The sequence below is a fragment of the Panthera leo genome, chromosome D3 (assembly GCF_018350215.1).
Source record: "Panthera leo isolate Ple1 chromosome D3, P.leo_Ple1_pat1.1, whole genome shotgun sequence".
NCBI classification, from domain to species: domain Eukaryota; kingdom Metazoa; phylum Chordata; class Mammalia; order Carnivora; family Felidae; genus Panthera; species Panthera leo.
In genome coordinates this window covers 57,735,729-57,763,116 of record NC_056690.1, presented here as the reverse complement: position 1 = coordinate 57,763,116, position 27,388 = coordinate 57,735,729, and the positions used below count along the sequence as shown (strand labels likewise).

At 46.0% G+C, this 27,388-nt stretch overlaps 1 protein-coding gene across 3 annotated transcripts in view; it reads right to left on the bottom strand.

Moving 5' to 3' along the window:
- Positions 1 to 27,388, bottom strand: part of FHOD3 (formin homology 2 domain containing 3) — a 475,942-nt gene that overhangs the window by 267,721 nt on the left and 180,833 nt on the right. For all 3 annotated transcript variants that reach the window (XM_042910026.1, XM_042910027.1, XM_042910028.1), the window contains exon 4: positions 1,837 to 1,904. In XM_042910026.1, coding sequence (XP_042765960.1) covers positions 1,837 to 1,904 — 68 coding nt within the window. The remainder of the gene's footprint in view (positions 1 to 1,836; positions 1,905 to 27,388) is intronic.

Sequence of the window (27,388 nt, the reverse complement as noted above, 5' to 3'; positions counted from 1 at the left end):
AGTTCTATACTACAAGTAAGCTCAGAGAACTTCAAAGGTATTTGGAGGCACTGGGAGGACTCATTTAGGGAGAAGGGCACTATCAAGAGGAGACACCAGGAGGTCAACCGAGAGACATGGAGAGTGGATGTGGGGTGGCAACACATTATGGGATAGAAGCAATAGATCCAGGGAAAAAGGTGCAGAAAAGGAAGGGTGCAGCTTGCTCCCAGAATGCACCCATGAATAGAATTCAAGATGCAGCCAAGGGCAGAGAATTGGGCAGCAGAGGCTTCTACGAGGGCTTCACGTTAGACTGAGAAATTCAGATGTAATCTAGAAGGCTACATGGGACCAGCAAGAGAAGGCCTTCCTCAAACCCCTCTGGTACAAAGAACAGACTGAGATGGAGAGAACCAAAAGCAGGCAGTGCCCATGGACAGATGTTGCCATTTTTCCAGAAGAACCGGTCTGAACCACGGTAGACCCCAACCGAAAGGTGTTTCAGAGACGTTGCAGCATGAGGAGCAATGACAGGGTAGGTTCACCACCATAACTGTTGGAAGAGCCAAGAGGCTTCACGTCCAGAAATGTTAACACTGAGAAGGGACTCTGCCCTGGGAGAAGGTTAAGGGCATGACTGAACACATTTCAGGAACAACGGGATGAGAATGTGCAGATGGGATGGATTGTTGGCCTTTTTGCCAGTCCCCTCTCAGGAAGACATCCATGAAGTGGAACTGCCACTCTGGCAGAACTATCACTGACAGGGGTGCCTGGGTGGCTCCATCCGTTAAGCATCCGACTGTGGCTCAGGTCACGATCTCATGGTGCTTGAGTTTGAGCCCCGTGTCAGGCTCTGTGCTGACAGCTCAGAGCCTGGAGCCTGCTTTGGATTCTGTGTCTCCCTCTCTCTCTGTCCCTCCCCCGCTTGTGCTCCATCTCTCTCAAAAATAAATATTAAAAAAATAAAAAATAAAAATAAAAAAAACTATCACTGACAAAATGTTTTAAGAATATGGCTAAGACAGGAACTGAAGAGAAGAGGGATATACCCTAGGAATATACAGACACTCAGTGCACGTGCTACCTCCTGACTCTGCCCAGACAGCAGCCTCCCCCTCCTCTCCTGGCTCTGTCCCCTCTCCTCTTGGCTGCTCACAAGTGAGAGTCTCTCAGCTTCCCTGCTCTCCTGTCCTGGCCTTCTTCACTAGTCCTGGGACTTTCTCAAGGCAGGGGAAGAGGGAAGGCTTAGGAAGAAAGGATAAAATGGACCCTGCATGTGTGCACAAGGGACACATCCACAGAAGCATGGTTTCTAAAATAGCCAACATTGGGAATAAACCAATAGAAGAGTGAACAAAGTCAATTATGCTTTATTCATACAATAGACGACTCAGAGCTACGTCAGTCATGCCTACATCTATCCTGTTTTCACTAAATAAGCTGGAGTATGATCCATGCAGCATAACATGTATGAAGTTAACAAAGGATATATGTACTCTTGGTGAATATTCACCAACAGCATGGAAACAAGGATACAGAGGGGGCCTGGGGTGGGAGGAAGATGGTTAGTACTGGGGACAACGCAAGACCTCAATTATATCTGCAGTAGGTTTTTCTTTTTAAAAGTCTGAAGTCAGTATGGAAAAACATGATTTGGTAAAGTCGTCTTTACTTATGTTTGAAATATTTAATAGGGTAAAAATAGTCTCAACTGAGACTCTGACCTAATTGACATTTTAATCGAAAGGAACTTTTCTTTCCGTAACCAGTAAGAGGCAGAAACAGGTTTGTATCTGATTCCATAAGCAATACAAAAACAGGACCTGTGAGCACACGTGTCTTCTTTTTTACCTGAAATATCTGCTTCAGGGAGAAAAGGGCCCTTCTTAAATCTCGCCCACTGGAGTTGTACAGTTTTTCTGAAATAAAAAACATAACATATAAAATTAATTAAACTGACGCAATCAAGGGTAAAGACACAGAGAGAACACGAACAATGAACAGAATGTCCACTCCAGAGGTGAGGGGACTGGATCCAGTTAAGATACAGACCTCACCTCAGATGGTACATGGAACAGTCCAGGCTGCTACAGGTGGCCGGAAGAGGGGATGAGTGAGTTTTAAAGACCAACGCCCCACGTGCACCCTCAGCCCCCACCTTCCCTCTCTCCAGACTTCTAGTCCCAGCTGTTTGTAGACCACTGTACTCGATAGCCAACTATATCCGGCAAATTAACACAGTCATGATGGAATGCATCCTCCCCCCTCCCTCCTTCCTGGCCTCACAGCCCCAGCACCACTGTGCTTTCTGCAGCTGGGCTCAGCTTTGAGGCACCTCTTCTTCCTGGGATCTAACGGTCAAGGGCCTTAAAGATCCAAGGGCAGCACAGGACGCTGTGCTGGATTAAGGACTGGATGTCTTGGCGATGGCCCTCTAAGCAGCCTCTGCTCTGCCTGCTCCTGGGCTCTCACTCATGTTCAAGAACGGGTCTGGCCCTGAGCCAGGCGGACAGAGGAGCCCTGTGTCAGGCTTCTCTGGCTCAAGATGCTGGCCAACTCCTACAACCCCCGTGTTCCCCTCAGTCATATTTAACACATTCTCGTTAGGTCAAGCCCAGCAAATAAGGAGGTGACCCCAACCTAACACCCAACCTCCAGAGGTCCCAACATGACAGGAAGATGAATGAATATGCCACAATTACTAGTTAGCCAGCGGAGGAGAGCTGCAAAGTGCCGAGGGCACATAGGAGGAGGGGAGAAACCAGTTACCCCGGTCTACACAGAAGGCCTGGGAGTGCAGAGTACTCAGCTTCACACAACTCAAGTGTGGCTCTGACCCACGTGATTCTGCTGGCAGGTCAGGTTCCTCACATCGGGCACCAGACTTTCCCAATACACAGCACCCAACATGTATTTCCTGAGTGTCTGCCAGGAACTGTTCTAGGCACCAGGTAGTGAAGAGTGAACTTAATAAGAGCAACAACTAAGCAGTCAGCCTGCATTTCAAAGCTGGTGTCACCACCTACTTGGGAGATGACCTTGAACAAAGTAGTCTACTTCTAAGTCTTGGATTTCCTGGTCTATAAAATGAGAACAGGTAACAATAGACTTAGAGGATGAAAGTTTTGTGTTATGCCAAACACTGATAGGACAAAGGCAGATACCAAAGCATTTAAAACATTAAGAATAAAGTAGTCAATAGCAGTATTATTCTGGTGGCTGGCCACTCTGAGCTTCAATGTCAGCATATGGGGGGCAATGCCCAGAATCACATTCTCTGCTTATGTCATAGACTTGAGTGGAAGGCCATGGAATACACAGGTCTAAAAGAGTTGGCAGAAGTCTGGTCATGAGAAGAATATTCCCATTTTGCACAGTAGCTCTGAAAGTGAACAGGCTCCCACTTTAGATTCAGAAGGATGTAGGGCAGGTGGGACTCAGCAATTATGGTGGTAGCTTCCCACAAAGGCCTCCCCACAGACATCTTGACCTCTTCCCATCCACTTTCCAGACCAAGGCCAGAGGATTGGGTGACCACCTGATGACATCACCGCTCCTATTTAAACCCTTCAATGGCTGCCCCTGCACGGAGAATGAAATCCAAGATCCTCTGTATGACCCATCAAGCCCTTGATCATGCAGCCTTGGCCGCCTCCCTCACTGTGTTGCAGACACTGGTTTTCTCCAGGCAACTTGGGCAGGGGTCAGGTTCCTCCAGACTCAAAACCTATGAAGACACCCAGTAAGTGGCAGAGGCTAGATTACGTAAGATTGGGGGGGTCTGTGGTGTCTGACCCCAAGGCCTTATTGTTTGACCACCACGGAATCTACCACATCTATACAATATACAGTTGATGATCACTTATTACGAAGAGTTTTGATTAAGAGAGGATGCATTGTCTTCCTAAAAACAAGTATCTGAGAAAACTCTAGAGGAATCAACCACCCCTAAAATGAACATCTAGTTTATCATAGACCCTAAGACATGAAGCCCAGACAACTTTCAAGTTGACTTCTAAAATGTCTGCATGGCCTCAAAATACATTAAATAATAAATAAATAGAGTTAACTGCATCACCCCTAGGTCTGGTCCTCGGGGCGATCACTTGTTCAGTTTCCACAGCTAACATCTCAGATTTCTCAAAGTTTGGGTTTGGCCACTACCACTTCTAATAAATAAGAACAAATCTATCAGATGCAAGTATGGGGCTATAGAAATGAAGAAGAAGGGCAGATTTATCCAGGAAGAGGGTCAGAAGACAGAGTCAATTCCAAGTACCTCTTTATAAGGTGGTAAGGCTCGCGGTAGACTTTCTTGCATATATACCACTAGGTAACCAGCAGAAATAGTCTTAAGTGAATTCACACTATCACAGAGCCTCCTTTAGTTACCAATGACCTGTCCTGGCTTCTGATTCATGTGAATGAAAATGATGGTTAGTTGTGCTCAGGTTGTTAAGGTTTTAGTACTTGGTATGATAGTCAAAATCAGGTAAAAAAAAAAAAAAAATCAAATTTAGCTGAAAATGACAATATTTTGTTGAGGATTTTTTACATCTATATTCATGAAGCATATTGATGTGTATGTAGTTTTGTTTCCTTTTAATGGTGCTGATGTTGAGGCAATGCTGATCTCATGAGTTGGGAGTATTCCCTCCTCTTCGACTTTCAGAGCAAGTCTATATAGAGTTGGTATTATATATTCCTTAAATGTTTGGCAGAATTCTCCAGTGACGCCACCTGGGCCAAGAGTTCTCCTTATTGGAAGGTTTTCAACTATGAATTCAATCTCTTCAATTAGTATAAGGCTCTTCTGATTATTTCTTCTTGAATGAACTTTAATAATTTGTATCTTTCAAGGAATGTTTTCCAATTCACCTAAGTTGTTCAATGTATGGGCATAAGGTTGTTCATAATATTCCCGATCATCCTTTTATTGACTTTAGCAATCTCCTCTCTTATTCCTGTTATTGGTAATCTGTGTCTTTCTTCCCTTTAACTTGGTCTGGCTAAAGATATATCACATTTTATTGCTCTTTTCAAGCAACTTTTGATTTCATTGTTCTTTCCTTTCCTAATTTTTATATCATTTTCCTCCTTCTGCTTGCTTTTGGCCTAATTTGTTCTTTTTTCCTACTTTCTTAAGGTGGAAATTGAAACGACTGATTTGAAACCTTTCTTCTTTTCTAATGTCAGTAGTTAGTGCTATAAACATCTCCCTAAGCACAGCTTTGGCTACACTCTGCAAAATTTGATACATTGTTTTTGTTTTCATTCAGTTCAAAATTGAATGAATGATGAGTATTTCATTCCACTCAAAATGTGTTGGTTTGTTTACACCTATGGCTTATTTAGAAGTACACTGTTTAACTTTCAAATATTTAGGAATTTTCCAAGTATCTTTTTGTTACCGATTTCTAGTTTCTTTTTTTTAACAAGATGATAAGAACTTTTTATTTTGCCTTTCTTCATTTCTCAAACTTACGTAATAGAGTATATCACCCTCCTTTTTTTTTGGAATTTTTAAAAACATTTAGATTCGAGTTAGTTAACATATAGTGTAGTATTGGTTTCAAGAGAATTTAATGATTCATTGCTTACAAATAACACCCAGTGCTCATCCCAAGAAGTTGCCCTCTTTTTGTTTAAGTTTATTTTGAGAGAGAGAGTCTGCACGTGAGGAGGGAGGGGCAGAGAGAGGGGACGAGATAGAATTCCAAGTGGGCTCTACACTGTCAGAATGCATCCCAATGCGGGGCTCAAACCCACAAACCCTGAGATCATGACCTGAGCAGAAACCAAGAGGTGGATGCTCAACCAACTGAGCCACCCAGGGACCCTCAATAAGTGCCCTCTTTAATGCCATCCCCCACCCACCCACCTTCCCTCCAGCAATCCTCAGTTTGCTGTCTACATTTAAGAGTCTCTTATAGCTTGCCTCCATCTTTATCTTTTCTTCCCCTCCCCTATGTTCATCTGCTTTGTTTCTTAAATTCCACATGAGTGAAATCATATGATTTGTCTCATTGTCTTTGACTGACTTTGCTTAGCATAATACACTCAAGTTCCATCCATGTTGTTGCAAATAGCAAGATTTCGTTTTTTTTGATCACTGAGTAATATTTCATTGTATATAGATAAACCGCATCTTCTTTATCCATTCATCCATCAATGGCTATTTGCCCTCTTTCCATACTTTGGCTATTGTTGATAGTGCTGCTATGAACATTGGAGGGCATGGGTCCCTTCAAATCAGCATTTTGGTACCCTTTGGGTAAATACCTAGTAGTGCCACTGATGGGTCGCAGGGTAATTCTTTTTTTTTTTTTTTTTTTTTTTTAACTTTTTGAGGAACCTCCATACTTTTTTCCAGAGCGGCTGCACCAGTTTCATTCCCACCAACAGTGCAAAAGGGTTCCCCTTTCTTGGCATCCTCACCATCTGTTGTTTCCTCAGTTGTTAACTGTAGCGGTTCTGACAGGTACGAGGTGGTATCTCAGTGGTCACTTTCGGTTAGTATTTGCATGGTGTAGAGTTTCTCGTAGTTATAGCTGCAATTGTTTTTATCTAGTCTGATAACCTCTCTTTTAGTTGATACGCATCCACCACATATTTTTAGCATCTAGGACATCACAAAGGACTCTGTGGTGGCACTAGAACAGAAGGCCTCAGGGAGGCCTGATGGTGCCTTCCACCCTTTGATGAGAAACATGCTTGTACAAATGCCAAAAATATCTTTGAGTGGTGCCAAAAAACTTTTTTTTTTGCCAAGTCTCTCTTAATTAAAACAAACCACAAAATCTATTTGAAAAGTCTTTCTATTTCAATTGTCCTTAATTAAAAAATAAGACTATTTATAGTTATTAATTTTATTCATTCATTCATTCAGCTGTTTGGAATAATTATTTAATGAAATAGTAAAGTTCCCAAATAATTCTTTAATGCCAGAGAATTCTCACTACAAACTTCAGAGAAAGATTCACATATTTTAATGTAGTTTTGCCTTTTTAATAACAAATCTCAAAAGATCAGCCATCTTATTTAAGAATATTATATATTTTGGCTGAAATGTCCTTTAAAGGGCAAAGTGTTTTTATTCCATATGTTAAAAGCACTCCATGAGGTCTAGATCAGAAATTCTTCCAATCTGGCATCTGTTAAATTGTAGTTGTTTTTTTTTTTTTTTAACCATTCATGGAAGTGATTAGCAGTGATGTTTCACTTTTATGGACCAAGGTATCTTCTCCCCAAGTACTGCAAAACCTTTTTTGTTTTTTCTATGCAACTGATATTTTTACAAATGTCATGCATCGGTCTCTATAACATGAAAACCTGGAAATCCTCACCACTGTGGTTGAAATTAAAAGGACCAATTAGTTATCCCAAGAGGTATTACTCTGATTTTGATAAGATCATTTATATTGCCTTTCTTAAAGAACCAAGATCATCGGGTAAAATGAAATTACAGTGCTTAATTAAAACTCAAAATTGCCCTCTACTTTTAAAACATAGCGATACCAGATAGCCTCTATACTCATCCTAACATGTTCTATTGTTTCTTCACATACATTTTAGGAGACACCAGTGTTTACCTAGAACAAATAGGATTAGGAACCAAGCACATTTGTAAGTGACATACAGGCATACATTGGCGATATCCCAAGTTCAATTCCCAAACAATGCAATCAAGTAACTATCACAATAAAGCAAGTCAAGAGAATTTTTTGGTTTCCCAGTGCATATACAAGTTACGTTGACAATATACTATCATCTATTGAGTGTGCAATAATATTACATCTAAAAATAACAATGTACATATCTTAATTTAAAAATAACTTTATTGCTAAAAAGCTAACCATCTGAGCTTTCAGCAGTCATCTCTGATTCCAAATCAACGTAATAGATATAACAATAAAAAAGTTTGAAATATTGTGAGAATTTCCAAAATATGACAGAGACATGAAGCGAGCAAATGCTGTTGGAAAAATGGCACCAATAGACTTGCTTGACACAGGGGTTGCCATAAAACTTTCAAATTTGTGAAGAAAATCGTACCATCTGCCAAGTGCAATCATGTGCAATAAAATGAGGCATGCCTATATCCTTTATCACATTGAGAGGCACACACAGCTCCTGCTGGTAGAGGACCAGCCAGCAGACATTTCATCACATCAGGTATTGGGCTCAAACCAGTGACTACTGATAGCCTTTTGGTGTCATTCAAGAACAGCCCACACAGGCGAAAGGAGAAGCACTCCTTCCTACCGCCCAGGTCCCAGCTTCCTCGATTCAGGGCTACCTATGCCACAGGAGGCATGGGCTCGAGCTTTAACTGCTGGCCACTCTCTGGAGTTCAAGAAACTAAGTGTTCTATTTGTGTCACATCCAGGCCTCACCATACGGGAAGTCAGACTCACCATGGTTGTGCAGGCCTCCCTTTCAAGTTAGACTAGAGTGTGCAGGGCTCACCTAGGAATACGACTGGCCTGGTAGCTTCTTGAGGGTATGTCTGACATAGCTCCTGGATGCATCCACATCAATCACTCCTCCTTTAGAAGCAGCAGTCTATGCAGAGTTCAGGTGTGAGTCTTAATCAGGGTTTACAGGAGTACATGCAAGGCTTCCTTACAGAGGGGTGACTGAGAACCGTGGCACTCCCTTGCTCTGCCCTCCGTGTCCACAGCCTCTGCTCCCTGTGTGCATCCTCATGCGTGCACATCCATGTGCACACTGGGCTTCAGCCTAGGAATGAGGAAACAGAGTCGGAGGTCCTCTTACTCTCCCACACACCCAATCCACTGTGCAGACTGTTCTAATGGGTCCCAACTCCAGAGAGAGGGAATTTCATACATCCCTACTGCCTGAAAGTCAGCTAACACAAAAGAGAGAGGGCATCAAATGTAGAGCAGGGAGAGAGGCCCAGAGCCCACCCTATGCCAGCAAGAGGGCAGCTCCAGAGGCTTCTCCCAGGAGCTCACAGAGCCTCTCTCCCTTTTCCTCTTTGTCCGCCTACATTGTGAACACATGCTAAAGAGCATGCAGCCTCTACTGGGGAGGATGGGGGGACAAGAGAAGACAGATCTGGCCACCCCAGACTCAGCTTAAGAGTCCTAAGTCAGAGCACTGGGGAAGAAGATGCCCATGTAAGAAGTGGCAAGTATCAAAAAAACACATGTCAACTCAAAACTGAAACCTTATGTGTAAAAAGGAGGGCTGGGTTCAGATTGGAGTCCAGAAGATTTGCCATTCTCACCAAGCTTGGAGACAGCCAGGTGGGAGGTATGCAAAGAGGAACCCCGCCTTCCATCAGCACGGCCCCAAGGGTGGACAGAAGTCTTGAGAGCTCTGGTGGCAGAAGGTCCCGTGGGAGAGGCCGGGCCAGCTCCAGTAGTGAGCAAGGCTGTAATGGGCCAATGATGCATCCATTCTTATTAAAGTCAAGTACAGCCCGTGGTTGGCCAATATGTGTTTATTCTCCACCTTCTTCCAAACTCAATCTGCCCAGGATGCAGTCATTTGTATAGCACTAGCCTTTGAGTGAAAGGCTATTTTGAGCCTCCATTTGGTGGGGAAAGGAGGCATCAGCAGAATAACCACCCCTATCTTTTCTCTCCATGGTTCATGCCTTTTAAAATGAAACCTGTTCCTTTAAGAGACACAATTAATGTATCATACTTTAAACCAGCTTACAATAATGAGCCGAGGGCAAATTAATTAAAGGCCGTTAGGGACCATTCCTGTGCCATCACTGGGAAGGAAAGCTGCATGGCCTGCAAACATCAGTGCTGACAGGTACAGCCAGAGAGTTCCTGTGCTGCTGCTCAGCCAAGAGCACAGTGACGAAAACCTCGTGTGGGGAAAGCAGACCAGGACGTTAGAAGGAATCGATAAAAAGAAGTGGGGAGGGGAGGGGAGGGGAGGGAGAGAAACAACCTATTTAAGTTAGTGAAAGAATGTGGAGGGGAGGAACCCAAGGCATCTGTGAGTGTGACAAGGGAAGTAGGAAAATGAAAGATCATTCTAGAACATCATGCTTCAAAACCCATAAAAATCACTGACTTGGGGCTAATAATTTCAGCACCCTTCTCTCACCAGGTGCCAAACACATTAAGCAAGCGTTCTATGGGAGAGCTTGGACCAAGACGCAGGAGGCCCTCCTCTGCACAGAGTAACAAGATAGTAAGTTTCCTCTTAACCTTGGGCTGCCACAGGGGTGGTTCAGTCAGTTGAGCGCCTGACTTCGGCTGATGTCATGATCTCACAGTTCGTGAGTTCAAGCCCCACATCAGCCCCACTTCTGTCAGTTTGGGACCTGCTTTGGATCCTCTGTCCCCCCCTCTCTCTGCCCCTTCCCTATTCTCTTTCTCAAAAATAACCATTTTTTAAAAACTTAAAAATAAAACCTTGGGCTGCCACAAAAGACATCATACCAAGAAGATTTATTCATAGACAAAATGCTCACACCTCCATTTAAAACTCCGTTGGCACCAGCTACAGAGAACACAGCCATCGTGATTTTTCAGACGGAGCGAAGAGAAGCGACCCAGGAATTGGCTGGGTGACATCGGCTTTTCAGAGCCACCCATTGGAGCGCTGGTGAGGAACTCTGCAAAGTGACACAAGACCGCCTGCAGAAGTCGCTGGCCAGGCTGACGTTATGCCCCGTTTCTCCAGCAAGTCTGCAGGCCCAAGCACCCATCAGCACTGAGTGAGTCCAAAGAATTCCACTCTGGCCATTCTTCCCATGACTTTCAATGTGCCACCGACACACTGATGACCATCAAATAAAACCCACTTCAACCTGCAAGTGTTGCTTCCTTAGTACGTGTTGATACTTAAAAAAACCAAAGTGGCATAGTAGAAAATTTGCCAGGGAACACACTGATACTTTAGAAATCATCTTTTTCCAGCAACGTATAAACTTTTCAAAGTCATGGTTTCATTGGTAAGTTATATACAGGTCATCAACAACGTTCATGTCAGAGGGTACGGGTACTTCCCGTGGGTCTACGGGACATTGTGTGGACCACGGCTTCTCAGCCTGATCTAACCCAGCATCTTTATTTCACAGGTGAAGAAACTAAGACCTGAGGGGTACGGGGTTGCTGGTCCCAGCACTGGGATTGGAGGCCCTAAGAAGCGGGGCGGGGGAAGGAACTGAGAATGGCTTGTAGACATGGAACTAGCTGTGTGTTCTGTTTGTACAATAAAAATAAACTGGGCCACCGAAACTCATGTCCTAATCATGACATTCATGTCACTGTGTAAAATGAGAAAACTCACACACATACAAAAGCAAGGACTTCTGGGCATCGGTTCTGAGAAGTGAGTGGTGGTGATGATGGTGAGGAGGGATGCATGAGGGCACCCCTCCCCCACCCACAGAGGCAGCCCATTCAACCTAAAGAGGCTACAAGCGAATGATAGCGAGGTTGTGAGTCCTGAGCAGACAGAAGACTGCTCAAGGCCACCTTATTAAACCCAAATTCCCTTGGAGTGTTATCACAGTGTAAATATTCATGTCATGTAATCTTCTACGAATCCTTTATTGCTTCTCTACTAAGCAGATGTTATGCTGAGCAGCAAGGTGTCCAAGGTGGAGGAAGACGGTCTCAGCCATCAAGAGCTGAGTAAGGGAGACAGATGCCCCCAAATAATGCCAAGGCTATGTGAGAACCTGATGGTGATGCTAAGGGACCACCAAGGAAGGACAGGCAACACCTGTGCCCCGAGGCTGGGGAGCAGATTCAAAAGAGGTGACACTGAACAAACTTCAAGGACTAAAAGTTAACCCCGGCGAGAAGCGCGGTGCAGAGGGGAACCCAAGGAAGAGAAGAGAGCAGGTGGGCAGCCTGGATGCTGCAGAAGGAAGCACTAGGTTCCAAGAGCACAAAGCACTCGGGCAGGCTGTGGCTGTGAGGCCGGAGACAAGGAGAGTCCTCGCAGAGAGGGGGCTCATGCTGCCACACCATCACACGTCTCTCAGGCAGGGACGGAGGGCTCTGGAAGAATTTCCAAGCAGGAAGGAATCTACTGACACCAATTTTTATCAAGCTCACTGCCAGCACAGGCAGCCAGGGCAGAGGAAGTGGAATGGGGAGTGGGTAGGAGCTGAAAAGCAAGTAAAAGGTCGCCTGAGCAAGGAATAGTAGGTGGGGACAAGCAAGTGGGAATGGCGAGGAGGGGTTGATGTGGGAGTGATCTAGGGACAGAGCTGAATGTGGGCTGAGATGGGTGAAGGACCCCCAGATCTCCAGCTTGCCTACCGGGCTCATGAAGAGACCACTCCCACAGACATGGGACACTATGGGCAATCGCTGCAAGCGAGCAGTGCCTCTGCCCCGACATGGACCCCCCAGGACAGCTGAATACCATCCTGGAATCTCCGGGGTCAGAAGAGGCCACACGCTCCAGCCTTTAAGCCCTGGCCTGGACCATGGCTTCCCTGCTTCCTCCACCTCGCTCTTCGCCAGTCACCTCCTCCTGATGACACCCTCCTGCATCTCCCAAACCCTCTGAGAACCCCTAGTATTCACCTATATTGTGACGCCTGTCACGCAGGGCCCCCTTCAAGTGGCAAACAGCTTCCAAGGAGCTGTTGACTAAGGAGGCTGCTCCAGACTTAAAAATCAGGTGACCGAGTGCACGTTTGGCTGCTTGCCCGCCATCACCATCTGCCCAGCTCCACGCGCCTTCCTGCTTGTTACCTTGGGAGTCACTGTGCCCCCTTCCTCATGGTCAGAAGGTGGTCCAGGCAGAGCCAGGTACCTTCACTTCCAACTTCATTTGTAGGCAACTGTTTCTCCCTCTGAATTTTAGGGAGCCGGCTAGCTTTTGGCCCCCAGGGAAGTACACTTCTGTCTGTTCCTATCTTCGCTTTCACAAAAGTGTCCCTTCTCAGATGCAAAAAGGCCGGATCAGCTACTGCAAGACACTTCACAAAGTGGAATTCTGTTTAAAATGTGCCTTCCTGGCTCAGTCGGTTAAGAATCAAACTTCGGGCTCAGGTCATGATCTCACAGTTCATGAGTTTAAACCCCACATTGGCTTGTCTGCTGTCATCTCTGAGCCTGCTTGGGATCCTCAGTCCCCCCCCCCTCACTCTCTGCCCCTCCCCAATTCATGCTCTCCCTCCCTCTTAAAAATAAACACTAAAAAAAATTTTTTTAACGTGACTTCTTTTCTCCCCAGTATCAAAGAATGGTAGAGACAGAAGAATCCACAAACATGCAGTCCCACCAGTCCTTGGAGAAGCTGAGCCCCTTGACCAATCCAGAGAACCCCCTAGGAAGCAAGAGGGGTCAGCACTTTGACACTGCCCCTCTAAAAAGGCTGCTGACCCGGGGGTAATGAGATCATTATCATCTGAAAAGCAGCACCAACACCCTGAGGCAAGCAGTGCTGTGAAAAACAGGTGACGGGGACCTTTTACTTCAGAGGTCACTTCAGAACTCATTGGCCCACACCTCTGCCTCTCTAATAAATGGCTTGGCTGTCTGCCCCCCTGCTTTCTTCCTTTCCTCTCCTGCTACATCTTCTTCCTTTGTGCTCATTAGGAATCTGGAGAACCTCAAGATATTTTATTTACAGGCTTGTATCATTCCCTTTCTTTTCAAATTCAGTTAAGACATTTAGATGTATGTTCTTCCAAAGTTACATATATTTCTCTTTCTAGTTCTCTTTTCTTAAGGTTTTATTTTTATTTATTTTTGAGAGAGATAGAGCATGGGCAGGGGAAGGAGACACAGAATCCGAAGCAGGCTCCAGGCTCTGAGTTGTCAGCACAGAGCCTGATGTGGGGCTCCAACTCACGAACCTTTAGATCATGACCTGAGCCGAAGTCGATTGCTTAACCGACTAAGTCACCCAGGTGCCCTTCTTTCTAGTTCTCTTTTAGTAACAAGGAAACCACAGCGCTAAGTTGATTTTGCTGGAGTGGAGGGTGTTTTTCTCCTGAGCTGGCCACAGCATAATGGCAGTCACTGTCCTGCCATGCACCCTGCTCACCCCCTACTGGCAGGGCGCAAAGAGAAGGGAGGTTGCCTAAACAAAGGAGTCCTGCTCTGCTCTTCTGGAAGCTTCCAGAGTCCCAGGTGATATATACAGGAGACTATCCCTCCAAATCAGGGGTCGAGCCCAACCCTGCTTTACTCTCCAGGGAGAAAACTTAGGAGAAGAAAACCACCTCAGGACAAGGGCCAGAAACCACATACCCACCCCACCAGCTCCTGAGGACACTCATGGAAAACACTCAACCCTCTTACCCAGGTATCAGTTGTAGCCAGGACTGTCCTAGCCTTGGTCTCTGCAAAGTACCTCATTCTTCCCAGCCTCTGCTCACAGAAACTGCCACCCTGGGCCCCTGACCTCCTCTCTTGCCCACTCATGGGGCACTGTATTCCCTTCACCTGCCCTCCCCTGCATCACCAGTTGGCAAGGTCCTTGCCCTGCACCGTGCACTGCTATGGTTTGCCCTCAGCCTTCTGCGCTGTTTCACCATAGCCTGGGATAACATCGCTATGCAGACTCCTAAATTAGTGTTTGCAACTCAGAAGAAATTCCTCTCTGTGCCTCGGGTTTTTTTATGAGCGAAACACTTTTAGAAGTACACATCCGACACTTTGAAGTCATATGATAACACAATAACGTTGGCAAATCACCTGGCAAATCACATCTTAATGCTCAGTAAAGACTACTTTTCCTTCCCTCTCCACCCCAAAGGCTTCAATGAGGTTTCTAAAAAATACCCAAGACTCTCCATAGGAAGAGGCAAGCCTTTCATGGGACTGGCAGGGAACCTAATGTCATCTGTCAGGGCTTTCTAACTGCGTGCTGAGAGGGTCGCCTGAGCTCAGAGAGCCCTGGCTGGGCCCTGGGGGTGCCTTTCCAACCACGATCACTGCCCTGGATCAAGAGATAGCCTCTTCCTTCCTGGGGTCAATGGTTCTTGACAGGGAAAATGTTCACCATCCCTGTCCTAAACATTTTGAGGAAAAGAAGTGAATGTCTAATCCCTAGAGAAAAGATAAGGATCATTAGCTGGGGTCAAAAGGGAACAATCTGGCATCAATCATGTCACCGAGCAGAGATGGCAAAACTCCACAGTTCACCTGACCCACCCCATGGGGCCAGACTCTTCCTTTAAGTGTCTTTCAAGATGGCAACAGCCATTCATCTATGGCAAGTATCCTAGGACACAAACAAAACTGCACCCAAGACTAAGTTTTTAAAATGACTGTTTTGATAAGAGTTTTATTCACTAACCAAGGGGTGAGGACCGGAAGCACCACAGCATTTTTTCCTAATAATTTATTTTTTAATTTCCATCCAAATTAGTTAGCATATAGTGTGACAATGATTTCAGGAGTAGACTCCTTAGTGCCACTTACCCATTTAGCCCATCCCCCCTCCCACAACCCCTCCAGTAACCCTGTTTGTTCTCCATATTTATGAGTCTCTTCTGTTTTGTCCCCCTCCCTGTTTTTATATTATTTTTGCTTCCCTTCCCTTATGTTCATCTGTTTTGTCTCTCAAGTCCTCATATGAGTGAAGTCATATGGTATTTGTCTTTCTCTAATTTCGCTTAGCGTAATACCCTCCATTTCCATCCACGTAGTTGCAAATGGCAAGATTTCCTTCTTTTTGATCGCTGAGTAGTACTCCATTGTATATATATACACTTCTTCTTTATCCATGCATCCATCGATGGACATTTAGGCTCTTTCCATACTTTGGCTATTGTCGATAGTGCTGCTATAAACATAGGTGTGCATGGCATTTTTACAATTAAGCACAGCCAACCTTAAATACTGGTTTTGGGGGCGCCTGGGTGGCTCAGTCGGTTGAGCGTCCGACTTCAGCTCAGGTCATGATCTCACGGTTCGTGAGTTCGAGCCCCGCGTCAGGCTCTGGGCTGATGGCTCAGAGCCTGGAGCCTGCTTCCGATTCTGTGTCTCCCTCTCTCTCTGCCCCTCCCCCATTCATGCTCTGTCTCTCTCTGTCTCAAAAATAAATAAATATTAAAAAAAATTAAAAAAAAAAAAAAAAATACTGGTTTTGTCTCCTGAAAAAACTCACATCTGAACTGAAGGTTTCTACACATCAAAAGCACAAACTGCATGCCAGTCCTTCCTGACTTCCTGACACTTTCCCTCTGTGTTTATTTCCAGGCTGTGCCAAGGAGGGCTAGGCCGAGGTCCGTGCCTCCACAGCAAGGAGCTGCAGACAAAACGCAAAATGACCCAAGCATAGCTTCTCGTCCCCTCCGTGGTAACAGCTGAGAGAGTCCAATATAGTGGAGAACAGAATTAGGAAACACTGTGCGTGTGGCTTCAAGTTTCAGGCACACTTCCACTGCACAGAAGAGGACCAGAAAATCTAAGGATAGAAGCCTCTGTGGAATCAGTCTTTCTAAACCTAATATTTCATCAGTATCTCCTAATGAAATAGACTCCGCCTAGCTAGCTTCTCCCATCATGGAGCAGAGGGGCTACTGCCTCCGAGCCACTTGCAGGCAGTTACCGTAGCAGGAAGGAGGAGTGCATCTCAGTCTCAAAGACGTACAGAAGACGGCGCACCCGTGAGGAACCGAGAGTCTAATAGGACAGATCTGTCAACAACTATGTTCAGTTCAGTGTGGGAAGTGATGAAAGAGAAGGGCTCGGCGGGGAAACGGTGTTCCGTAAACTTGGCAGTTCAAGGAGGTTTCCAGAAGCTAAGACTTCCAGCCCAAATCTGGGGTCAGAGTCATCCAGGTAAATAAAGGCAGGAATAGATTTCAGGATGAGGACACAGATGCCACAGACCCCAAGAAGTCAGAGCATCTGGGGTCACCAGGCAACCTTTGCAAACCTATGACGCCAAGGAGAGGAGCCACGAATGGGCAGGATCGTTCCATGTCTCCAGATGGGACACAGGCTGACTCCGGGAGCAGTCTTCAATCACACTCATGGTAGGCTGACTCAGTGACCAACACCATGTCCGCCATTTTGTACCAGTAATCATGCTAAGTTTTAGGTTCGCTGAATGTGGGTGGGGTCTTACCATGGTGGTGCCATTTGTCAGCAAATTAAAGCACTCCAGCAGCGCTCTCCCCATCTGCCTATTAGGCCCACTGCTCACATCTGGCAGACTCTGACTCCCCCCCCTCGAGGGTCTCTGCCTCAGGAGCAGGAGCTCCACACTGAGGTTCACCTGCTCCCCCTGAGTCACCGCAAAGCGAGAGTACTAGGGCAGCCCCTGGATCCACAAGGACTTGTGGGGAGCGAGGGCTGGGAGCAGCTGAAGAGCCCAACTACCCACAGGACCGTGATCAGCTCCGCAGGCAGGCTCTCACCCTCCCAGGGCCTTCTCCAGCAATCCCCCACTGGAGGCTGAGCCAAGGGAGCCTTTAAAAGCAAGAGTCACAACCACAGGCCACTGACCAAAGATGACAAGCAAAAAGGCACGTTCTTCTAACACCACAGCACAGTCCTCACATCACCAGGAACTGGGCCGACCTACCGCTGGTTCCAGGACTTCAGGCTGGGCATGTTGGTGATGAACGGGGCCTTTGTAAGCGCTCAAGTTCTCTTTGCCTCGTGGTGATCTACCATCCACCCACCCCCTCACGCCTGAGCTCCATGCACACTCCCGCAGACACAGATAGCAGCCTGCATTCCTTCCCAAGGGCAGATGTATTTCCAGGAGTAGAAACTCAAGTGAGTGATAAAAGCTATGGGGCTGTCTCAGCCACACCCTCCGTGTCAACCATTATCTCTGTGGCAACCACTGAGAGCGAGTGGCACTTACAGTGACAGAACCAAGAATGGGAAGCTGGCAGGGGTGGCTCCATTTGGGCCCCCAGCAGGCTCTCCCTTGGGATCTGCCCTCACTCCACACAGACCAGAGCCACAGGCATGGAAAACGTCCTCAGTAATCTTTGTGGTCGGACAGCAGGGCCCCAGCCTTCGCCACACCCCCCGAGGGGCTGGAGCTCTTTCCCCAGGAAACAGACATGGAGACCCGTCATTATACCACACTTAGAGGCTCCCTCCAACACTGACTGCGGATAAAGGTGCCATTAGAACAAAACCAAGCACCCTAACTATTGCTTTGCGGTGCAAGGAAGTAGAGATTTGTTTCATTTTTCTCCTAGCCTGAAAATTAGGAGGTGACCTGTTGTTGTTTTTTTTCCCCCTACTCTCTTTGGGATCTAAAACTACTAGATTCTAGCCTTATTTCACCAGTTAATACCTGTATTTAGAGGACACTTAAATTTAAGCAAAGTCAGCCGTAAGTCATGGAGGCACTTTTCGGCACCTCCACGAATTAAGAATTTAAAGAGCAACTCTGCCCTGTCCAGTCCCGTATGTGGCGCATGAGGGACACAGAAGGGATACAGCCACATCCTATTTTTGGTTGCAAAGGAAATCATCAAATTCGCACTGCACGTTTTCTGCAACACATAATAAAAGAATTGCACAAGTCAACAGAAAAAGGTCTCGAGAAATCAACAACAAAAGGAAGCAATGAGAGGCACAGGTTGCCCTCATGGCTGAGAATCATCCACAGATGGAACAGTCACACGACAGGGTTTACTTTAACATTTACTTATTTTTGAGAGAGAGAGAGAGAGAGAGCGAGAGAGAGAGAGCGCACACGCACAAGCGTGAGCAGGGGAGGGGCACAGAGAGAAGGGAGACACAAAATCTGAAGCAGGCTCTGGGCTGTCAGCACAGAGCCCGATGCGGGGCTTGAGTTCAAGAACCACAAGATCATGACCTGAGCCAAAGTCGGACACTTAACCGACTTAGCTACCCAGGCACCCCGACAGAGTTTACTTTAAAACAGTCCAGTGTAGGGATGCCAGGGTGGTTCAGTCAGTAAAGCGTCCAATTTCGGCTCAGGTCATGATCTCAAGATTCATGGGTTTGAGCCCCACATCAGACACTGTGCTGACAGCTCAGAGCCTGGTGCCTGCTTCAGATTCTGTGTCACAGTCTGCCTCTGCCTCTCCCCCATTCGCACTCCATCTCTGTCTGTCTGTCTCTCTCTCAAAAATAAACATTAAAAAAAACCACAGTGCAATGTAGACAGTTGATGCACATTACCTTTAATCTTCTCATGCTGGAATGTGCACAGAAATCTAGGGAGTCGTCTGCTGCAGATCTGGATTCAGTAGATCTGGGGTAAGCCCAACTTTCTGCATTTCAATCAAACTCACAGGTCCCAGGACCACCCTGGGAGAACCACTGACCTTGGGGCATTTAGTTACCACCTGAAGACCCTGGAGGAGAGGCCACACGCCAGGGGGACTAGTTAGAATTTGAAGGAGTACATGGAAAGTGTAGCCACTACAGGTGCTTCTAATCTTGCTGTCTGTACCTGATCCTCAGGGCTCATTAACCAGCAGGGGAGAGGACAAAATACTTCTCCAACCATGCAGTGTGTGGTTGTCAAGACAGGTCACTGGCTAGACAGACCGGGCTGGCACCTCCATCCTTGAACCGCAGTTAATCTTCAAGCCAGCCCTTCACTAGAAATATGAGGGTAATATAAAACCCGCCCTGCTCCTGTGAAAATACTTGGTAATGTCCTTCACCAGTGTTACAACCTTTTCACCCGGGAATAGAACAAAATGAGCCAGTAGAAGGCAGACTCCCCTGAAACATACATGATTGCCCCACTCAATGAAGAGATTAACTCATCTACAGCACAACACCAAAAAATGACAAGCCAAAAAGGGAAAAGAACAGGTGTGAACTGGTACCACTTGTCCTTTCCTTTTTCAGCTCATAGACACTGTTGGCTGGCTGAGTGGAGCAAGGAGCGGAGCCTGATTCCACTGATTCACGTCTAGCGGCACTGACCCAGACTGCTCCGGCCTCTCCATGAGCCACCCTGCCCTGCTGCCTCGTCCTGGGTTCCAGCTGTGCTTAAAAAAAAAAAAAAAAAACACACAAAACACAAAAAAACAAAAAACCCTGGGTCATTTGCAGCGACTGGCCTTCCAACCAGAAGTCACTACCTGGAAAAACCCCCAAATTCTTCCAATCCTTCCCTCCCAAAGCACAATGCTCCCAGGCCACTCTGGAGCCAGCACAGGGAGTCTGAGGGATGCATTTAAAGGGAGGTTCTGGGGGCGCCTGGGTAGCTCTGTCAGTTAAGCGTCTGACTTCGGCTCAGGTCATGATCTCACAGTCCATGAGTTCGAGCCCCACATCGGGCTCTGAGCTGACAGCCTGGAGCCTGCTTCAGATTCTGTGTCTCCCTCTCTCTCTGCCCCTCCCCCACTCTCTGTCTCTCTCAAAAATAAAGATTAAAAATAATAATAAAATAAAAAATAAAAATTAAAAAAAATAAAGGGAGGTTCTACCCCTCTTCCCGGGGTTCTAAGTTCATACATCTGTTCCCAGGGCATGAGCGCATCTGGTTGGCTCCGAGAAGAGCCCATGGTGGCCCTTGGCTATCATTCTTACCACACGTGACTCATGCATTTTGAACCTGTAGGTATTCTACAGTGTTCTCTCTCTTAAGTGCTGACCTTGGAATATTCAATTCAGTTCAAACCAGTATTTACTGGACTCAGGTCTGAAAGAAAAATAGGCTTGCTCCCTAGGAACTTCTCAACTAGTGTCAAAGCAATTCCACAAGTCCTAGGCGACTGCTTCAGAGACCACAGCAGAGGGACCAGGGCCTGCTCCTGATGCTCAGACTAGAGTCCCGTGGCCAGCCCTTCCGCTTCTCTCTCCTACGTGCACAGTCTCATCTGGCAGGGGGCTCATCCAACCCCTTCTTATGACTGCCTTTCTGCACCCCCGGTCCAAGCAATCTTCCCTCACCTGGGTCATGCAATGGCCTCCTATCTGGTTGCTCTGCCTTTCCGCCCTTGTCCCCACTTGATTCATGGCCTCACATCTTCAGACCCTTAAGAAGACACTCCCTTCTGGATGAGACCTTTCCTGGCTACCTTATTTCAAATCACCAATGTGCATTCAAATATACACCACTCAGAAACACTCGCATATTGTTCCTAACACAGGCTACCCTCTTTACTTTTTTTACCCTGTTTACTATCTGTCTCCCCCAGTGCAATGCAAGCTCTACAAGAACAGAGATTTGTGCCTGCTTTATGCATCGCTATAGCCCCAGGATCTTAAACAGTGACTGACACATAATAGGTACAGAATACATTTTTGTGGAGTAAATGAAAGAATCAGTACCTTCCCTCCCCTCCCTCTGATCTTATGAATAGGGTGTTTGAAGTTTGTTTCCACCCCCTTCTTTTATATAATTTCTGGGAGCTAGGAATAGCTTTCAGGATCTTTAAGTGTCAGACACACCCACTTTCTGCCTGATTCCTTAAAACTCCAACCCAGATCCTGACGTCAAATAGTGCCTAGCTTCCTTCACATCACTGTTTCGAATTAAGGAAAAATGAATTAATTTGTTCTCACCCTCAAGGAGATTAATGGCAGGAGTTGCGGGTTCAGAAAGCTTGCCTAGGATTGGGGAGTATAGAGACTTTTTCTTCAGTGGGTAGGAGGGGAAGGAATGCTTTTTAAAATGCCAGCTGTCTGATAAAAATACTTATGTCTTTGGTGGTTTCTATTGTGATTAACCTATCCCCAACATTATTTTCCATGTTTAATTAACTTGGGAAGAATGAAAGTCACATCTTTATAATTTGCATTTTGGGTTTATTTTGAGGCGAGGTGTTAATTCAAAATATCAAGACAAAAATACTTGTTTGGTATCTGTCCATGGTACCAGTCCCCACTTTCAGAACCACGTAAAAAGTCCCCACTTTCAGAACCACATAAAAAAGCTCTCTGTGGCAACCAACTTGGGTGAAAACAAGGTAGAAGGTGACAGGGAGAAAGGGAGGGTGGTGAACACTGCCTTACCAAAAGCAGAGCTTTCCACCTTTTTCCCAGCCGCCAGTACAACAACGTAAGGAAAATTTGCAATCTCAATAGAAGGACCACATGTTAATACTCCCTTTCTTTTCATTGTCTTCTCTGAAATTCTGTGGTCCTAGAGAGTTTTGGCTCACTTGAAGAGTTTGGTCCAAAAGGAGGCCTTTCAAGAGTAGATTACAGCTGGCTGCAGAAATTCCTGAGGCAATTTACTAAGAAAAGAGAAGTAGAGAGCAAACACAGAATGCAACAATGATTTTCTACCACTCCCCTCCTTCCTTCAGTCCCGTTGCTTTTCTCCTTCGGTGAAAGAAAAAAAAAAAAAAGCTATGGGAAATTAAGGTTTATTTCCAACACCAGCTACAGAATGCTTTAAAAGCCCTAACAAAAGGAACTGCACTCTTCAAAAGCAAAAAGACTCCCAATGATGCCAGCCCAACGCGGCACAAGGAAACTATGGTTGGAAAGGACTTGAGTTTCCAGAGAAGTCTGAATGCTCTCTTAATGCCACAAGGAAGGAAAGGGTTAAAACAGGAGAAGAATACTGATGGAATCCCAACTTTAGATTTGGGGAACATTTTGGAATCCCAAAGCAGAGCAGGTAAATGGAGACCACTCATGGCATCATGATGACCCTTAACTGAGATCATTACTAAAATCTGTTTATACATAAGAAATGCCAATTATGCACTAATGTTGAAGTTGGTCTGTTCTACTGAACTGGGTTGCTACAAAGATATAAATTAAGGACCAAATGCTATTTGCTGCAATTTCTTTTGTGTATAATATCTCATCCCAATAGTGAGCAAGATGATTATAGTCATTCTCCCCCTTCACTAGATTGTCACAGGAACTGCAAACCTCCAGAATAAAGTTTAAAAACCAGCCAAGTAGAAAAAGTCTTTGAATAACTTAAATGGTTGTCAATAGTAATAATGTCATTGAAGCCACAGGCAAGAGCCTCATGTTTGTTGTTCCTAGGACAAAAGAACCATAATTAAGTGGCATTTCCTCTTCTGGGAGAACACTCTAGCTACCCCTAGTTTTCTGCCATGGAAACCTTTGATGGACAGTGGACACCTCCATGCATGTGTGCAAATACTTCTCTTCAGAATTACATCAAAATTTGTCCATGGTTTTAATGCACCTGGTGATACGGTGTTAGAACACAGCAAACTGGAGGCAGTACACAAAGCATGGCATTGATTATGGTGGCTCAATATGTCTAGAGCAGCACGGAGGAAGAGAAGGCTCTGGCCAATGGACCCACAATGTCTGTGGCTCACAGAAAAGCCATCTCCTACTAGGCCATCAAGGTGTGCCTGCATGGAAGCAGGCCAATTTGAAAAATGTCCATTTGCCAAACCCAACTCGTGGAATTTACATGTCTCTCTTCATCACTTACGACATGCTGGCAATTTGGTTGAACACGATGGTTTTAAAAGCTACTTCTACCTGGATCTGGATGACCATTCTTAAGAAAAAAGAATTTGCTTCTGACCCAGCCCCCTGTAGCTGCAGCTGGGAAGAGTCTTAGGGGAGTGGGTAGAAGGGAGTGGGGGCATCAAGCACAGCTTAACTGGGCAGTTGACTGGAAAGGCAGGTCAAAGGAGGAAGGTTGGGGGTGGGGACATGTAAACAGAGGCAATTCAAGGCATCATGATAATCCTTGAGATCATTACCAATACCTGCTTATGTATGAAAAATGCAAAATTTTCCCTAATACTGATGTCCTTTTTTAGGACAAACATTTGTGCCTCCCATACCGCCTAGCACATTCCTAATACATACATACACACACACACACACACACACACACACACACACACACACACACACAGTGGTAGTATACATACATTCTGACCATTTTCATTTCACAGGATGAAAACCACTTGATCCCTTAGATCTCAGTTACCTCCTCTGTAAATATAGGGCTTTAAGTTTAACTACCTCTTTAGACATTTGTTGCCCTAAGATTCAAGGAGAAAGGATTCAAAGGCCATCTAGTCTCCTTTAATATCTCTTTCATCCCCTTTATCTATTTATTCCCCCTTTAAAAACTATCAACTCCATTTCTTGCCTCCTGAGGAAGAGTCTCTCCTTGACCAAACTCTGGCCAATCTCCTCTGAGCCTTCTTCTCTACTAGGCCTCAACCTTGGCCTGTAAAAACTTCAACAGGGAGGCCTGGCTGGCTCAGCCAGTAAAGCATGCAACTCAATCTCAGAGTCGTGAGTTCAAGCCCTACATTGGGCATGAAGCCTACTTTAAAAAAAGAAGGAAAAAAAAAGACTTGAACAAACACTGACAGTTTCTAACATTTCGAGGTCACATTCCTAGGATGACTCAAGCCCCCCCCCCCCCCCACTTAAAGTGCCTGCCTGAGAAATCCTATGGCTGCCAAAAGAATTCAGTTTGTTCCAGCCAACACCTGAAGATGGGGCCCCTGTTTCCCAGCCACTACAGGGGTAAGAGCCTAACTTTGCTAAGTGCCATTTCACAAGTTCAGATGAGTTTAGCACAGACCAATGTCTCCTTCCCACTTTTTTGCAATGTTTTACACCCCTGACTCTAATGAACCCCCATTCACCTCTCCCTATTACCTCACCCCTTCTTTAAACTGCCCAGCCACCTCTGCACAAATGAAAGTTGAGTTCCATTCATACTTGACTCTCTTCCCTATTGCAGTAGATTACTGATTAAAATCTGCCCTTATTACTTTAGTGTCTGGCTTTGTCTTTGACATTCCATCCAACCACAGAGAAGCATCCTTAATGGGGGCCACTCCACCCATCCAGCTTCACCCTCTTCCCCACCTGAGAAGTCAGGTCTGACTACCCTCAGGCACACCCCGTACTTCACCCTCCTCCTTCTGGGTGCCTCACCCTCCTCTAGGCTCGACAGACCTTCACAGGCCTGTTATGAAATTCCACTGCACTGGACAACTCCCACCAAGCTGCTCTACCTCAAGTCCCACAGCACGTGACATTGTAGCACCCAGCTCCCCATTTAACCAGACTCTGCATGACAGTTGTGTTGTGGGCTGCTCTTGCTTCCCCAACAAATGGTAAGTACTTTGATGACAAAACCCTCACCCTGTGCTTCTTCCATATTCTGGCGGCTCCAAGAACATTCCTTGGTAAAGAAAGTGTTCAAGGAGTCCGGTGGTTTAGTTGACTTCCATCTCCCCATACTGAATTGGCTACATCCAGTTTGGACCTTTACACTTAGCAACAGTTGATCAAGGAAGGAAGAAAGGTCAAGAGATGTTTTTCTTTGACGTGTAATTCAATTTGCTTTCAGATTCCTAATTTTTTCCATGACTTGCCTCGAAGTAGCTAAAAGAGGTGAAATTATTGCCTTTGATCGCAGGGATTCGGTGACTCAAACTGGCTTCGTATCTGACTTAAACATAAAAGCGCCAAGTACTCTACAGACCTCTCCCAGCTACAGGGGGCCAAAAGCCAGAGAAGTTTTCTTCGGCAACATCTTGGAGAGGAAGTACCAGGATCTCCTCATCTTCAGTCTCAAGGGGCTTGGAGAAAAGGGTACTCAAGGAACAAAACCCCGTTATGCCATCATTAAGAAACTGCTGCCTCTGGCATCTCCATCATCACTCTAGGCAGGTGTCCCAGAACCCGAGTCCTCATCCCCTTCCCACACACCCAGGTCTCAGGGCTGTGGGCAAGGGAGTCCCCTCTGGGACAGCCCACCCTGGCCTCTCAGCTGTCTCCTCCATACACCATCGATGGCTTGGCCTCCACCAGGTCCTGTCTGGCCATCAGTGATTCACGAAACAGCAAGGCTTTACTGCCTCATTAGTTTTGAGAGAGTTACAACTTGTTCCTGCAAGTTCCTGGTCAGGAGATGAGCCACAAAATCCTCATCTGGACAACCAGGAAATTTGGATATAACCATGCTATAATTTTACCACTTTATCTGGCCCAAAAGTCCTTCTTAGTCCTTTTTCACCTAAAAATTATTAACCCATAAAAACAAATGCAATGGTAAAGGAAAATTTCTTTCCTGTAATGAAAAATATTTCCAAGGGAAAAAGAGAAAGCAGTATGATTATTTATATCTTTAAGAATAAGAACCTTCAGGGCACCTGGTAGTTCAGTTGGTTAAGCATCCGACTCTTCGTTTCCGCTCAGGTCATGATCTCACAGTTTGTGGGTTTAAGCCCTACACTGAGCTCTGTGCTGCTGATGGTCCAGAGCCTGCTTGGGATCTCCTCTCTCTCTCTCTCTCTCTCTCTGCCCCTGCCATATGAGCTCACTCTCTCTCTCTCAAAATAAATATATAAACTTAAAAAGAAGAATAAAAACCTTCAAGCTATTCAATAAATATGACAAGAGAACGTGACATTTCTTTTAAAAAAAATTTTTTTTTACATTTATTTATTTTTGAGAGACAGAGGGAGACAGAGCACACGTGGGGGAGGGGCAGAGAGAGAAGGAGACACAGAATCCGAAGCAGGCTCCAGGCTCCCAGCTGTCAGCACAGAGCCTGATGCGGGGCTTGAACTCACAAACCGTGAGATCATGACCTGAGACGAAGTCGGACGCTCAACCGACTGAGCCACCCAAGCGACCCTAGTAAGAGAACATGACTTATTTCAATATCATGACAACTAAGGGCAAGCAAAGAGAATCAGGAAGGGAGAAACTGAGAGGCAACGAGAGGAAGCTAAACGCCCCTCCCTCCATCTAACCATTCCCAGACTCCCCATGGGGTTGAGACTCCTCCAGGCTAGCCCTTGCACAGGCAGCCCCTTCCAAAGAGCCCTTCTTGGATGACATCAGCTATTGGGCTCTCCTCAGAGCCAGGCCCCCTTCCCCAGTGGGAAGCCAGAGCACCAACCACCATGTCATTCCCAACACTGGGCTCTTTCACCTTCAGTCTTGCTGCCTTGTGCACCCTATGCCACAGGGCCAGGAGCAGCTTACCCTGTATAGCAGAATGGGCTCCGTAACACAGTCCCAGACCCAGTGGCCAATGGGGGCAACCATGGACAGGACACAGAGATCCCTTCCTGCCCACTTGATGGCATCATCTTTCCCACCCCTGCAAAGACAAGAATGCCTTTCAAGGTCCTTTGTCAGCCTGTGCAGACGTTCCCTACCAGCAGCATCTGGTGTAAACAGGGCTATCATGGTCAACAAAATAATACTTCATGAGGCCAGGAACCATGGCCGGGCACCTCAGCGTCCTTGGAACGTACCCAACACTGACTGACAACAGGGCTCAGTAAAAGACCGACACACCAAGTGAGTGAATGGATGAACTTAGAAACTTTAAGTCACTATATTAGTTAAATGATTTTTAAGTTAAAGTTCTTTTGAGGTGCCTGGATGGCTCAGTGGGTTAAGCAGCCAACTCTTAATTTCAGCTCAGATCATGATCTCACGGTTCATAAGACCGAGCCCCACGTTGGGCTCTGCCCTGACAATGTGGAGCCTGCTTGGGATTCTCTCTCTCCCTCTCTGGCCCTCCCCTGCTCACT